The 17,433-nt window shown below is 37.9% G+C and overlaps 1 protein-coding gene across 1 annotated transcript in view; it reads left to right on the top strand.

The window, feature by feature from the left end:
- Positions 1 to 17,433, top strand: part of RhoGAP93B (MyTH4 and RhoGAP_KIAA1688 domain-containing protein RhoGAP93B) — a 435,660-nt gene that overhangs the window by 301,560 nt on the left and 116,667 nt on the right. Inside the window, exons 9-10 of the mRNA XM_067151129.2 lie at positions 6,109 to 6,360; positions 12,894 to 13,076. Of these exons, the coding sequence (XP_067007230.2) occupies positions 6,109 to 6,360; positions 12,894 to 13,076 (435 nt within the window). The remainder of the gene's footprint in view (positions 1 to 6,108; positions 6,361 to 12,893; positions 13,077 to 17,433) is intronic.

Here is a 17,433-nt window from a genome sequence, read left to right as displayed (position 1 = left end):
ATACCCAAACCATATCATTACCTGTGTATAAAATTGATCAAAGATCTATTACGCTAATGATACATTGAACAAACATCACTTATAAAAGCTGTCATATAAGTAAAAGTAACAATATTAATGGTCTGGAGCCATGGTCGATGCTAAATATTAATGAAAGTTAAAAAATATTATTACAAAACAGTGGAAATGAGTATAGAACAACGCAAATATTTATGTACGAGATGATGAGGAAAAGCATTCCAATACTGTGCCAATTTCTGTAATGTTTGACCTTGGCACGTCATACTTGATGTACTCTATTCAAAAATAGCGAACAAGTTATAAATTTTTTAGTTTGTGACTAGCCCAGAAAGACGTTGCTTTCACATTGCAGTTCTACCCGAGCACTTATGTTGAGCAAATCTATTGTAGACCAACCAAAAGAGTTCACTGAAATGTCATTAGACTATCCACCTCCATTGAGCACTCTCTCTGTATTAATGATGTGCCTAGCGCAGAAAGACAATGGTTTCTTGTTGTAATTCAAATCAAACGTATGTTCAATAATTAAATTAATAACTTGATGAGGACTGCTGAAGTGTCATTAATATCTTCTTCTGTTGACTAATATTTTAATGTTGATAGTGTGCTTCTGTTGTTGGAGTATATTATTATTATTATTATTATTATTATTATTATTATTATTATTATTATTATTATTATTATTATTATTATTATTATTATTATTATTATTATTATTGTTATTATTATTACTATTATTGTTGTTGTCCGACTCGTTGGCTGAATGGTCAGCGTTCTGGCCTTTGGTTCAGAGGGTCCCGAGTTCAATTCCCGGCCGGGTCGGGGATTTTAATCACTTCTTCTGATTAATTCTTCTGGCTTGGGGACTGGGTGTTTGTGTTCGTCCCAATACTCTCCTCTTCATATTCAGATAACATATCATACTACTAACCACCACGATGAGAGGAGAAAACTAACCTATATAGTAGAAAATGAAGGCAGTACAATTGACCTAGTTATAGGCTGTAGGGATAGTTTGCAAGTTATCAAGGAGATATGCGTTAGGGATTGGGTGGGTACTAACCACCACAGAAACACGCAATAGTGATTACATCCCTCCACATAGGGTTGGTGTCAGGAAGGGCATCCGGCCGTAAAACAGGGCAAAATCCTCATGTGCTGGGAGGAGTCATTGTGACTGGCAAATGGGAGTGAAATGCATCATTGCCAACATCTGCAACATTAATGTATTGGGTTCAGCAAGAGAACCCAACTAGCCTCTTTTACTCCAACTCCAGCACATAACCTAGAAGTGGTGCCATTGTTAAGTCGAGCAACCTAGTGGAAGGTTGGGTAACCGATCCCAGCAGGAAACTGGGTCGACGAGCCAATTAGTGCTGAGGGCTCCAAGGCTCATAACCTTGGTAGTAAAGAGAAGCCAGAAAACATCTTGAGGCAACCTGTAGGGCTAATGAACCTTAGTTGCAAGATGGATGCGTATGCATCCAAAACAAATTCAAGTCAAGTAAGAATGATGGCAAAACATTTCAAGAAAGCTACCCTAGGAGGTAAGTCTTCAGATAAATCCCTCACCGTGAAACACGCAGTGTACAAGTCTCATTCGGATTCTGGGGGAGACTTGACATCATGCAAGAGACGAGTCGGAGCGCCACGGTATATCCCAACCAGTCAGAAACAAAGAACCAAATGGAAAACCTTTCTAGCATCATTCAACATAAACTCCCTTACACAAATTGACAAACGGAAAAGTCTCACCAAAGCCATACATGAAAATCAGATATCCATTATTGCCCTACAAGAAGCACGTTACACCGGCAAAGAGACTTTTGAATGTGAAGGTTATCGTTTCTACAAGAGCAGAGCTCAAGAAAAGAGTCCTCAAAGGATCTGTGATACTTGGAACCGTGTTTGCTGTTGCAAATTTTGAACCAGTAAATGACAGATTATCCTTATTAACAATCAAATGCGCCAACAAGACATACAGCCTAGCCAACACACATGCCGCCACAAATGATAAGAACAGATCTGATATGGACGAAGTGGATAACTTCTGGGACCTACTGGATGAAAAGCTCACCAAAATTCCCAAACACCATGTGAAACTTCTTATGGAAGATTTCAATGCCCAACTTGGGCGAGAACAAAAGTACAAGAAAATCATTGGAAACTATCCTACCCACAAAAGAACCAATCAAAATGGCAAGAGATTGGTCTCCATTTGCAAAAACCATATCTTGCAGATCATGTCAAACCACTTTTACCATCTACCTAGAAAGCAGACAATATGGCGATCTCCTATCCCAACCATCGGAGAGTTCCAAATAGATCACGTCGCAACTTGTGGAAAAACAGTCCTGAGATCATGTGTGTTAAGGTTGAAAAAAGGCGTAAACGTGGCCTCAGACTGCTACATGTCTATAATTAAATTTAAGCTGGTCCCTGCAAACTCCAACAAGATCCCTAAAAATATCATTCGCTTTGACAATGATAAACTCTAACAAAGAGTCATGGAGTTCCAGGAAAAGGCTTGACTGATCGACTGCGACTTTAATAACACCAAAAACTGCCTGATTAAGGCTGCAAAAGAAGTTGCTGAAGTAAAAAGAAGCAAGAAACATACCTGGTGGAATGATAACCTGTGTTTCTCAAGGAAAGACTCGACGCATGGAAACAATATTATTCTACAAAATCGCAAACTTGAGAAACCTACAAAGCTCAACAGGTCCAGAAAGCTAAAGTGATCCATGTTGAGAAACGTAAATATGAAAAGTCACTTATTGGGAAGATCAACCAAGACTTTCAGAAAAATGAAACCAGAGAGTACTATAGAACGTTCAAAAGGAAACTTACGGGCTATAAACCTCTGTTGTTATGCTTTCAGCGAAAGGACGGTACATTGACGACCTCAAACAAAGAAAACCGTACCATCCTCGTCAACTACTTTAAGAACTTACTAAAGTGCGATCAACCTAAAAATCCCATCAAGACCGAAGAACCCACACTCAGATGCCCAGAACTGAGACCACCCAACAAAGACGAAATCAAGCGTTACATTGCCCGACTCAAAAACAACAAACCGCCTGGAGAACACTCTGTTATTGCAGAACTTTGGAAATATGCTCCTGAAGAAGCAGTTGAAATCTTGCATAAACAAATAGAACAAATTTGGAAAGAAGAAATCCTAGCCGAAGACTGGAAAGCGGCTTTGATCCATCCGTTACACAAAAAAGGCAGCATGAAAAAGTCAGCAACTACAGAGGAATATCCCTGCTACAGGTAACGCATAAAATTCTCTCACTTGCTATCCTAGAGCGTTTAGAAGCTCAAGTCGAGCATCAAATAGGCGAATACCAAAGGGGTTTCAGGAAGGGTCGTTCAACTGCTGAACAGATCCACAACCTCAAAACTATCATCAGGCATTATAATCTCAGCTCCATACAGTACTTGTCAGTCTTTGTGGACTTTAAGAAGGCCTACGATTCGATAGACCGTCAGGTTCTGCTAAACATCCTCAACGAATTTGGGGTTGACCTGAAAGTGTTGGCATTAATTAGAGCCATCCTGACTGACACAAAATCCAAAGTAAAGTTCTTAAGATGCCTATCAAATTCCTTTGAAATCAGAACAGGAGTCAGACAAGTTGATGGGCTCTCTCCAATGCTTTTCAGCTGCGTGCTTGAAAAGATCATTAGAACCTGGTGAACAAAATTATTAGAAGCTGATTATAGTCCTCTGAGAATGGGAACAAAATCTAAAGGGATCATGATCGACTGTCTAGCGTTTGCTGACGACATTGCCATTCTGTCAAACAATGTATAAACTGCTAGGATGCAAATCGACCTTCTGAAATAAATCGCTGAACAAACTGGCTTGCAGGTATCTTTTGAAAAAACTGAAGTAATGACTAACATCAAAGATGTCCCACCAAAACTCCAGACAAAACCCGGGAAGATCAACTGAGTAGAAAAATGTAAGTATCTGGGTGAGATTTTAATGAAAAATGGACTGGACAAAGAAGCACTTAAGGAACGAGTACACAAACTTGAAACAGCCTATCAAATGTTGCGCTCGATCTACAACAAAAAAATGCCTGTCCAAAAGTACTAAACTACATCATTATGAAACTGTTCTGAAGCCAGTAGTTATGTATGCAGCTGAAACCATATCCCTAAATGCTAATAAAGTACTCCTCGAAGAACTGGAGGAAAAAGAGCGCAAAATCATCAGAAGTATCGTGGGATCCAATTACAAGAATGGCACTCATTATCAAAAATCCAACAAAGAAGTGTACAATAAAATAGAGAAAATTACATAAACAATCCATAAGAGACAGGCACAATATTACAGTCATCTCAAACGAATGGACAGAAACAGGCTGACTAAACAGATCTTTCACTTTTTTGACTCCAAACCCAAAACCACAATGCCCTGGTTTATGAACGCCAAAGAAGACCTCCAAATGCTGCATATAAAACCCGAAGATGCCTTCAATAGAGATCTCTTCCGCAAAAAGATACTGACGAATGGGCTAAACCGAGACAAGCAACTGTAAAGAAAACAAGGTACCATCTGGACAGAGGAAAGCAAGCTGGCCCACTCACAGAGAATGAGGGAATTCTGGGCTCAAAAGAAAGCAAAGCAAACTGCCAAATGTAACAAGACTTAACATAGTCCTAGATGGCCCCAACAAATAATAATAATAATAATAATAATAATAATAATAATAATAATAATAATAATAATAATAATAATAATAATAATAATAATAACAGCAAAAACAACAACAAATTTGTTTAACTCAAATTTTATGCACTACCTTATGGTTTCCCACAGTTCTCTAAAAGTCACAACTCTATTATATACAGAATTAGATGTAAAAATACCTGTGTCCACAATAAGTAGCCTACATATTAAATATAAATCAAATAAGTTGCTTTACATCGCACCGACACAGATAGGTCTCATGGCGACGATGAGATAGGAAAGGGCTAGAAGTGGAAAAAAAGTGGCTGTGACCTTAATTAAGGTACCGCACCAGCATTTGCCTGTGAACATGGGAAACCACGGAAAACCATCTTAATTGCTGACGACAGTAGGATTCGAACCCACCATCCCCCGAATGCAAATTTATAGCTATGCTACCATAATGCATGACCAACTAGCTTGGTCATCTTTGAAAATGTCATTTTGTATCAGCAGAGGATTTTTAAATCATATTTTGTATAGGCTACCTGAGATGTACAGTAGCCCACTGGTTTTCTGATTAAACATCATTTTATTTAAGCTATTGAATCAGTCGGCTCACTTACTCAGTGTCCACGTACATTGGTGCTCTCGTGATTCGGATTATTGAAGTATTGTGCAATGATGCGGCATATGAACTGAGAGAATACCGAGCGGTTCTTCCCAGTATAAAACAGACAATTTTGAGTGGTCATGAGCATGACTCATAGTCATAGGGTAGGCTAGATAATAATGTTATTGGCTTTTCATCCCACTAACTATTTTTATGGTTTTCGGAGACGCCAAGGTACTGGAATTTAGTCTCGCAGGAGTTCTTTTATGTTACAGTAAATTTACCGACACAAGGCCGACGTATTTGAGCACCTTCAAATACCACTGGACTGAGCCAGGATCGAACCTGCCAAGTTGGGGTCAGAAGGCCAGACCTCAACCGTCTGAGCCACTCAGCCAGACGGGTAGGCTAGAGAGCTGAGTTTAATTAATTTTTGAATGTCAACTAGTTATAAAAATACTGATTGATTAAACTAATATGGTAAATAGAATAACCTAATAGCCTACCTACTTACAAGCTAGGTACTTTAAAATTATGTTTTGACTACCTTTTTTACACTGCAAATAAATCCATCTATTATTTGGGTAATAATGGTAAAATAAAATTTTATAAGTAATTATCTAATATTTCCAATGCTACACCTGTGAATTTTTTAACAATAAACCATACTATAAAAGGGTAGAGAATGGTCCACCAATTCTCTATCCTTTGATAGTGATCAATTGTCAATATAGACCACAATGATATAACTTATGAGCAATAAACCATATGAATGCTGTGTTTGTTTGCAGGTTGTTATAGATTTGGTGACCCTCTCAATGAGGAGGCAGACTCTCTTCATTCAGATGATGAAGATCATTCTACTGGTCGAGGTGAAGATGACAGTGATGAGTTTGCTGATGATGAGGGCATGTCTAACCAGGAGGATTCAAGCTCGCAAGAATACCTGGATGACAGCAACTACCTGGACGATGAGGAGAGCCAACGGTACTTGGCACCTCCCACACAGCAGTTGCTCAGGATACGACCTAAGTATTCTGGAGGTGAGTGTGCCACTGTGGTAATATATTGGGTAATTTGTTTGCGATATTGGGAAAGTAAATCGTTATATACATAAGGTTAATGTACTCTAAAACATAACTCTCATAACTGTGAGTGTGAAGGATGTAAGTTTTGAGTGAGTGGAGATTTCCATACTGCATGTGTGAGGCAGCGCTAGTGTGCATGATAAGTAAACATACAGTAGTGGTCACGCAGTAACAGTGCATGCAGTGTGTCATATGGTACTTGAAATTTTTGAATGTTACATGGACCTGGCAATGTTTAATATGTCACTACAATTATCACCATGCTCCTTGACATCGGGACATTGTGAAATAGCACAACATATTCCTGATCAATAGTCTGCCTATGCCTTCCTCAGATGGAAGAGTACATGATAGAAACAATGTTTAAACCATGTCTCAAAGAGTCCACAGAAGTTGCTGCTCTGTTTGTCAGCAGAGAATCATGTTCCATTCAGTACGCATCAGAATCTTGTCAGGTGGTACCTCAAGATGTATCCAGACTGCAGTCAGCAGCAGCAGCAGGCATTGTTGCAGTGTGATTACATGGCCTATCTCAACTTTACACGTATGATGTGGGAGATAGCAGACAATCAATGGTTACATCAATGGACGTTCATGGACAGCATGTCCTGTGACAGAGTCAGTACAGATAACACTATCATTTTGGGAACTTTGCGTGACTTTGACATGTATTGTGCGTGTATTTTTGTTTTTCGTTTTATGACATTATCATGCATAAGAGAGAGGGTACACACAGTGTGTTCATGTATGCAAGTGATCTGTGCATTAGAACATAGGTCGAGAATATAGCAAATAAATTAAAAGTTTCCATGCATAGTGAGAATCCACTCATCTCCTAAGAATTAGAACAACCCAGTCCTAAGTCCTAAAGTCAATGTTGGCATGAGGTGATCCATGAGAAAATCTACGGCCCATTCTTGTTTGCACAGGAAACTGTTCATACTATCAGTTACCCTCAATTAGAACAAGTTGGCTTCCTGGACACCATTATCTTTCAGCACGATGGTGATCAGTTACATTTAGCTCTTACTGTACTGGGATGTTAAGACGATACAATCAGCAGTCGCTGGTGCGGCTATGGTGGCTCCATCCCATGGCCCACAAACAGATCGGCCTTAACGCCTCCAGACTTTTTAATGCGGAGATACGTCTACTCACTGGTGTACGGACAAAGACCACAGAACGAAACCAACCTTCTACAGAAGATTACAGCAGCCTTTGCACAGATCAGTGCAGAGATGCTATACACCACATGGCACAACCTGTGCGGATTATATGATCTGTACCATGTCCCACAGTGGCAGCCATTATGCTGTGACATGAAACTGGTGTCGCTCCTAGAAATGTACATACCACTCATTAACAGGTAATAAATTTGTATATTTTCATGTATATAACAATATACTTTTAATTAACAGAAGCTTGTAGAAAAAGGCATGCGTCCAATTCTGTGCATAATAAGACATACAGATCCACATACAGCATGTGTAAGGGAAGCATAACATGGACTGCAGATGGTTGTAATTTTATGGTGTATTCCAAAACAAAATAAATTCTATACTTTAGAGCAGGAAAGTAATGATAAAATTAATGTATATTATGTTGTAAAATTGTCATTGGAGTTAAAGTACATACATTTATTTTAAACAATAATCACTAAAGAAAAGTATTAGTGAAATCACTATCATCTTCCATGAAGTGAAGTAAATATTTTAGTAAAATATTAGCAATTATAGTTGTTAATTTTTTGGGATTATATGATACCACCACCACCACCACCACCACCACCACCACCACCACCACTACCACTACCACCACCACCACCACCACCACCACCACCACCACCACCACCACCACCACCACCATCATCATCATCGTAAAAACATCTAAGTACTTACTGGCTGGGTCTGTTTGTAACATAGTATCTCCACCATTTTCTATCCACCTACTCTTTTGATATTGTGTCCTTTACTCCTCTTTTCTCAAAATCTTTCTCAATTTCCTCCTTCCATCTCTCTCTTCTATCTTTCCTGGCAAGATATAGTGTGTACTGTGCACCATGTCTTTTTGTATTGGTTGGCAGAGGTGCCAAGTATTATAGATTGTCCGTAGTGATTACAGATTTCACTTTGCAATTACGACATTATGGTCAAAGGGGAAATTACAACGGGAAAGCAACATTATCATGATAAAAATTAATTTCTACAAAAAAAGGAAAGAAGTAAAATTTTTTTTAGAGCATTACTGGTCAACCCTCCTCATTTCAGTGTTTGTAAGTTGACAACTAAACATATTTAGCGGTTATTTGGTCGTTATTTCTTTTTGTTTCCCCGCAAGTGTTGCGAAATCATGGCCAGGTGCATAGATATACGCTGCTGTCTTAACTAGAATGACACATCAAGTCAGCTGTGAAATAGGCTCTACTCCTAGCTCTGCTGTTCTCCAGTGCGCGAATTTCTCTCTTCGTTGTGTGCAAAGACGTGAGTGGTATATTTAGCTTGTTTCAGTTCTGATTATCCTAGTTATTGATTTAAAAAGAAGTGATTGGTTTTGTAAAATGAAGTGGAGCAATTGTCAAATTGCATCTTCTAAGAAGACAGCGGTGTTACAGCAATATTGAGACGGTTACACAAACTAATCGCCATGCCTACTTGCTTCACGTGTTAATGAAAACCATGTGTTTTGCAATGTATGTTTGTGTGATTTCTCTGTGGCTCGCGGTGGACGAGATGATTGCAAAAGACACATAGAATCCAAGAAACATCACACATACGGTGAATCAAAATGACAAAACCAGTCTGTTTCATCGTTGTTCATAAAAAGTAATGAAACTACGGTGACAAATGCCAAATTTCTGTTCACATAATTTCTTTTGGAGCATAATATTCCATTATCAGTTTCAGACCACGCTGGAAATTTATTTAGATCAATGTTTCCCAACTCTAAAATATCTCAGAAATATGGGTGTGGTTAATTCTTACTCAGCATCTGAGAAAAAAAAAAAAAAGAAATAAGTGAACTTTTTCAAATGATGCCTTTTTCTTTGGCTACTGATGGTAGTACAGATTCAAATGCAGTTAAACTTTATCCTTTAGTTGCCTCTATCTTTAATGGTCAGAGGGGCCAAATATTAACTCTTCTGTTGCCATTGTTAGAGAGTACTGACAACACAGACGAGGGAATTTTCTCTGTTATTGATAGTGAATTGTCTTCTTTAGCCATTCCATGGGAAAATTGCATTTTTTTTTCATCTGACAATGCATACACAGTGATAAGGGCAAATAAAGGTGTTGCCAAATTTGTGAAGAACAGGCATTCTTCTGTTTATGTCCTGGGTGGTTCTTGTCATATCATGCACACCTGTGCACAAAAAGCACAGCCCACTTACCAGTCAGTGTAAAGAACTTTTTGGTTCAGTTATATTACTATCTTGATAAGAGTTCTAAAAGGCAAAACACTTTGAAAGTATATCAGGCTGTTTGTGGCACAAATTTTGAAATATGTCAGTACCCGTTGGCTCTCGCTTCTTCAGTCTATTAATCGAGTTCTTGAGCAGTGGGAAGCTTTGACACTCATGTTTTGTAGTGAGCCCCACCATAAAAATGAGAGCAACAAGCTGTTTGAACCTGTAAAATCTTTCTTACAAGACCCACACACAAAACTGTTTTGCTACTTTCTTTAGGATACACTTCCTGTCTTTAACTCAGTGAATTTATTTTTGCAACAAGATGCTCCAGCCATACATCTTCTTAGGAGGAAACTTACTGGTCTTTTAATTGACCTATTGGTCAGATTTGTTTAGCCATGTTCTATTCAGTCAGAATCTACTTCCCTTTTGAGTGTTGAATTCAAGAGGAGGAAATACCAGAAAGCTAATGAGGACCTGGTAATTGGAGCAAAAGCCAGGGCATACTTGAAAGATAATGACTTTGATGAAGAGATGTTTTATAATTCTGTAAGAGAGTTTTTTTATATGGCAGCTTGCAGTCATGTTATCAGAAAATTTCCCCTTGATGATGAATTTCATCATGACGAAGTTGTAGACATCTCTCTCAGAATGAAGGTTTCCTATTCATCTTGTGAATATTTTGTTTGAAGATTCCCAAGTTTGGTCAAGAAAAGTGAACAAGACAAACTTGAAGAGGAATTTTCAGTTTACCAGTGTGATAGTTTCCCTGAATACATTGTACATACACCTAAGATTGATGTGAACTGGTGCAACATTGCAGAGCTTAAAAATGAAAGTGGACAAATTAAGCATAAAACCTTAAGTATTGTATTTGCAGTATTAAATGTACCTCACAGTAACTCTCCCACAGAAAGTGTTTTCAGTGTTGTTAGGAAAAATCAGACAGAATTCAGGCCTACATTAAGTACATCTAAACTGGAATCCCTTATGGTTCTGAATACAAAAATATCATCTCAGGCAGAAGTATGTTTCAAGAAAACCTACACTGAATAGCAGCTACTGGGTGCAAAACAAGCTACAAAGCATTTTTTATCACAGAACTAACAGGTAAAGAGCAAATTTTATTGTGTAATATGATCTACTTTAGAATAGATTGCTGTTGGGAAAAGGGCAAATGGGGTGCTTTGGATGTGACTGATAAACATTTGGAGGGGGGGGGCAGTGTGAGTTAAAAATGGGATTCAAACGTTCAAACTTCAAACGTTGGCACCTCTGGGCTGAAATAAATTTGTTACTTTCATTGTCCCATACTTGACTTTAACAATATGGAAGTGGTATGGGTGATGTTAGTAACCCCATTCCTTATGCAGCCAGTCCTTTCTATGAATGGTGTGAAAATATCGCTGATAGTGTCAGTTGGTGAGTGCATTTAAGTGAGCTTGGCAGACTGATATGTAATAGCAATTACCAGCTCGTTGAGGAAAGCAGTTGAAAACTAACCCACTCCTCATTTTCCTTGTCAGCCACTTCAGCAATGCCTGTCATCTATGACAGCTAATGGCGGAGCTGTTGAGGATACAGCCAGCCTTCGGGCTGAATACTCAACATACAGTATATCTCTCCTGTCTTTTTCTACGCTTCCTTCCCTTTGCCTCTACGTCTAGCATCTCCCTTAGTTTAATTCCTCTTCTTTTTTTTTTTTTTAATATAACTTTGATTATTAAAACACTTCCATTCTGAATTTGTCCATCCTTGTTTCTTCAATCACTCATTCCCTATTGATATGCATTTAGGGCTGTCACCCACTTGGCAGAATCCATACCAATTGTTACCTAGTCTTTTCTTCAATTATTTCAAAGAATTTCGAAATTTATCGAATGTCTCCCTTGGTAAATAATATTCCAGTCCCAAATTATTCTTGCTATAAAGAAATATTTGCTCCAATTTCTCCTCTCAAATTCCAACTTTATCTTCATATTATGAAAACTCCATTCAAGCTTATTCATCTACTAATGTCATTCCACACCATCTCTCTTCTGACAGCTCAGAACATACTGCTTAGTTGAGCAGTTTATAGTGTATTCATTATGATGCAAATGGATTCACTCAGTTTTGCTTCGCAATGAGAAGTGGGTTAAATGATATCATCATCATCATCATTCCATGAGAGTTAAAATATGTACATTTATTCTAAACAGTAATCAGTAAAAAAAAAGTAGTAATGAAATCACTGTCATTTTCCATTAATTAAAGTAATTTCAGCAAAATATTATTAGCAGTTGTAGTTTTGTTAATTTTTTGTATTTATTTTTTTGGGTTATATGATATCCTCACCACCATTATCAGTCTTATGCAGACTTCATCAAAATATGATGAAGTATTCTTCATGCCTTATACTTGGACAATACCATGTACCAATTCCAACTTGGCAATCTAAACAGCAGCATCAGGAATTAAAAGATTAATGGTGAGGTGAAGGGTACTTTTTTTGGGGTGGTATATTAGTTGGGATAATTTCTTGCTGTCATATTTTTTGATTGTCATTACACACAGTTATTATTTTATTAGTGGTCTATTCATTACCATAGGTATTACTTTGCTATATCCTTAATTATCTAGGAAACTAAATAAGTAATATATATTTTCCTTTTTTTTTTGACTTGAATGTGTAGGAAAACATTGATACCAGTATATTGATTTCACTGGGAAGCTGTAATACCAAGTTCAAATGCTGGTGCCAGTAGTGGTTTTTCCTCCTGATTGGTTGCTTCTGATAGATGTTAAGTGATACTTTTGGTACAGTCTTGGAATATACTCCCTAATTGCACCTGGAAAAGAAATGTTACTGAGCACATGGGGATGATATCTGTGTTCTTCCTAGTCCTTAAGGATTTATTAATGTGGCAGATAGAAATTTATTTTGATAAGAGATCTCTTAAAGAATTATGAACAACCATACTTCATGCTAATTGGACATGTTACCAGAAGCTGAAGTCTTATGTCAATACTGTACAGGTAGTTTTTTCATATTTTGGCAGTGTATTACTGTTTTATTGATACAGTTGTGATATGATTTCAGACTGTAGAAACAATGCTGACTATGTGGACAGTGTAAGTTACTACAACACGAACCTGACGGGTGGTACAACTCTTACTGCGTCAAGCTTGCAACAGCATCAGCAGCAACAACAGCAGCAGCAACAGCAGCAGCAAATGAGTTCAGCGAGAAGTAGCGGTGGCATTGTCATTGGAACTATGTCAGGTGAGACCTGAAATCTGCCTCTTTATACATTGCTTATCTGAAGCAGTAACAGGAAATTTAAGTTTGGTTCCTCATATGTGGGGAAGTAAAATAGGTATCCATGCAGGCCTGGAAATGCTTAATTTTTGATTCTTGATTTTTGAGTGTTGAGTATAATTAAGGAGTAAGAGGGAAGAGAGAGGTGGTGCAGAGTAGGGGGGGATAAGAGGAAAGGGAGGAGAGGGAAATGTTGAGTAGAAGAAGGGAAGAGGGAGGTGGAACAGAGTCGTGAGAGGGAGGAAAGGGAGAGGAAGTAAGTACTACAGCCATCGAGGAGGATGAGGGAGACAGGAGGGGAAGGGATCTATTGAGATATGTAGGGTTGAGGCTCTGGTCATGGGGGACTGCACTGTTAAGCACGTGGGGAAAGTGCGTGGAGGAAAGGGAACCAGGGTAGACTGTTATGAGGGAATTAGATTAAGGCAGATGTTGAGGAAAGTAGAAAGGAAGGAGGAGGGTAAGGTGGTAGTTTTTCACGTTGGTACCAATAATGTAAGGCAAGCAGGAATAGGTATCACCATAGTCGGGGATCTTGTTATGACAGCATGGGAGGAGTTTAAGGGAGCAGAGATTGTTGTCTGTGGTATACTGACTGAAGGATGATTAGGAATTTAAATGTCTGTGGAGCAGTTATGTGAGAAACTGAGAGTGAAATCTGTAGATTCTAATGGATGGGTAGGAGATATGGATCTGCATTCAGATGGTCTAGATACAGATCTGCACTCAGATGGTCTTCAGTTGAATCACAGGGGTATGTGTAAGTTAGGAAGTTTGTTTAGGAGGCTTCTAGGAAGGTACATTCAGAGAAATGGGGTGGTCTAGGGAGCAGTAATGAGATTATAGGGAGCTGATGGAAAAGAATAGAATTAAGTAATTTGATAGGTATATGGTATATTTACCATATATTATAATAGGAGTTGAGTCATGGCCAAGAAGCAATATTATAGATGTAGAAATTGTTTCCTGTCTGAAAGCTGGCTCACGCAACTAATCCCTTCTGGGACATTCAGCACACCAGACTTTACATTTCTCCGCAGTGGCAGGACCCTAAAAAGGTATGGAAGATTGGCTGAAATAAATCTAGTCTAAAGCTTAAAATAATTGCATGCTCAGATAACCAATATAGTAGGATAGATATTGTCAACTCAGAGCTCCTGAATGTGAGATATCTGGCTATATCTTGCTGGAATCCTACAAATTGAGCTTCAGTGGAATAACCTTACCTAAACCCTAATTGCCTTCTATCAAACCAGTTATTAATTTTGCAAACATGTCTAATGTAATATATAATCAGAAATAATGGAAGCTAGAAGGAGAAATGGAAGAAGTACAGTGTGGTTTTAGGAAAGACAGGTCAACATTTGACCTGATCTTTACATTAAGACATATGATGGAGAAAAGATGGGATCATAGGTTATAAACTTCATGGTTCTGATCCGTATTGAATTGCAAGTACAATGTAATTATTAAATTAATGTAGTAATGGTCCACCTTTCAATACTATAATATGTAATATTCTAAATTACATTAATTAGGGACTAGTTTCGGCCTGGGCTGGCCATCTTCAGCCTTAATGTAAAACACCTAATAACTAAACAAATGTACATGCACACAATTGACATAAAAACAAATGAAAACAAATATGTACAAAGTCTGAAGCACACTCAACAATGGACCACACACCTCATGCTGTATTGAGAGGTTAACTTCATGGGCACCGCAATGAATCGCAAAAATTTTATACCAGACACAATGTATCTGTGTTAACCACATCTTCATGTGCTGTCCTGACAATGTCCAACAACATTTCAGCAAGATTTAACAAGCACCATGAGAGCATCTCATTTATTATTTTGATTGAAGATGAAACAACATCTAACAGTTCCCTGTCAGCTAGTGGTTATTTACAGCAGTGTCCAATGGATTACATATAGCTAACACCACACATATAGATTTCATGACAAACTACAGGATCAACATTTACCAGTTCCTATTGAAATGATCTGCAGTATTAGAACTAACAGTTCTGTGTATATAAATTAATACTTAATACTTGAAATTATTCTCAATGATGAACATACTCAAGATGTTAGAACCTAGTTCATTTTCAAATTTATTCATATTCCATCCCAGTTTTTAATGTCACTTTGTATATATTTGTTTTCATTTGTTTTTATGTCAATTGTGTGCATGTACATTTGTTTAGTTATTAGGTGTTTTACATTAAGGCTGAAGATGGCCAGCCCAGGCCGAAACTAGTCCCTAATTAATGTAATTTAGAATATTACATATTATAGTACTGAAAGGTGGACCATTACTACATTAATTTAATAATTACATTGAAAAGATGGGAGTTTGGAAAAGACATATTGATGACATTTATTGACATTGAGAAGGCTTATGACAGTGTGCCCAGACATTTAGTATGAGACACATTAAGGAAAAAACAAGTTAACAGAGTGGAAGTGCAAATGTACAAAAATTGTGTTAGTAGTGTGAAGACTAGTATAGGAAAAACAAAATGGTTTGAAGTTGAAACTGGTCTCCGACAGGGAAGTGTACTAACCCCCATACTATTCATCATAGTCATGGATGAAATTCATAAGAACATTATACAGAGATTGGGAAGACAGGCAACAAAAGCCATGTTGTTTGCAGATGATATAGTGATATGGGGTGAGGATGAAATGGAAGTGCAAAAACAAGTAGATGTATGGAATCAAGAGATAGAAAAAATTTGGGATGAAAGTAAGCACACAGAAAAGTAAAACAATAGTGATGACAGGGGGAAGGAAGGAAGGAAGGAAGAAAGGAAGGAAGGAAGGAAGGAAAGAAGAGGAAAGATAAAACTGAATGGTAAAATTTTGGAAGTGGTTAGAAGTTTCAAGTACTTGGGAAGTGTGATCACAGATGATGGAAAAATTACCGAGGAAATTGGATGAAGAATACAACAAGCAAACAGCTTCTACTGGAGTGTAAGTGGTATTTTTTGGAACCAAGATATCCCGAAGAAATGTATGAAAGTATTATATTCAACCTATTATGAATCCATACTAACCTATGCAGCTGGATCTTGGACTACAACAAAACAAGAGGAGAGTAGAATACAGGCAGCGGAGATGAAATTCCTAAGAGGTATCGAGGGCAAGACCAGAAAGGATAGAATTAGAAATGAAGTAATAAGGAAAAGGGCAGGAACCTTGAAACTTCAAGATAGGATGGAAACAACGAAGCTAAAGTGGTATAGGCATATGATGAGGAAAAAAAAAAAAGCTTTTTCAGAGAAGTTAACTGGAAAGAGACCACGAGGAAGACCCCGAAAGAGGTGGACAGATTCAGTGTGGGAGTGCTTAGAGAAGTGTGGAGGAAAGCCAGAAGATGTACTAAAGAAAGGAGAAGAGTGGTGGAGAGAGAGAGGCAGCGATGGAGGTCCTTGATTCACAACCCGACCCGGGAAGCTGGAAACGGGAAATGAAGATGATGATGAATGAGAAATAATGCTTTCCCAAAGCTTACATGCAATGCATCTCAAACTGACTGGCCTGTAATTTTCAGCTTTAATAATCTTTCCATTCAAGCTGATTCATTTACTAATATTGTTCTACACCATCTCTTCACTGACAGCTTGGAACATACCGCTTAGTTAAGCAGCTCATCAAATCAGCCCAATGTTTGCAACATTTTGTAAACACTACTCCTTTGTTAGAAAGTGCCCAGAAACAATTGTTATGCTTTCCTTTGGATCTTTTCCAGTTCTCAAATCAAGCAATCCTGGAGAGGATTTCCTTAGATTTAGATTCTTTTTTTTCTGAAAAGATTAGTGTCTTTTAGTCCTCTTCCATCTAACCAGAAGCCTCCTACTGTGCTTTGAAAATTCCAAGTCCTCTAAAATGTTTGGGGCATAAATCATTGCATCTGGTATGTCAGTAGGTAATCAAATAATTTCTTTAATGGAACTCCTTATTATTTTATTAGTATTGCCAAGAAATTTAATTGTCAGGTTTTCAAGAGGTGCACATTGAAATGGGAGATTAGCTGTGGCAGAGGTGAACTAACCACCTGGTTCAAATTCCTTGTGAGCTGATTGATTACTGCAGAAGGATTAAATTAAATTTTGTCTTGATATGTTACCCCAAGGTACTGCATTGTTTCACCCAGTGAAATGCACTCAATTGTATTCCCATCCAGAGTTGTGTGAACAGAGGTGGTCATCTGACCTTTACATATCAGTATGGCGTTACTTTTCATAGTTTTTATTTGGAGTCCGATCTTGGTTAAAGAAGTTGTTACTAGATCTGCAAGATGTTCAGCTAGTTCT

This window comes from Anabrus simplex, chromosome 1 (genome assembly GCF_040414725.1).
Source record: "Anabrus simplex isolate iqAnaSimp1 chromosome 1, ASM4041472v1, whole genome shotgun sequence".
Lineage (NCBI taxonomy): Eukaryota > Metazoa > Arthropoda > Insecta > Orthoptera > Tettigoniidae > Anabrus > Anabrus simplex.
Note: the sequence above shows the minus strand (reverse complement) of the source record. Positions and strands in the feature narration are given on the sequence as shown.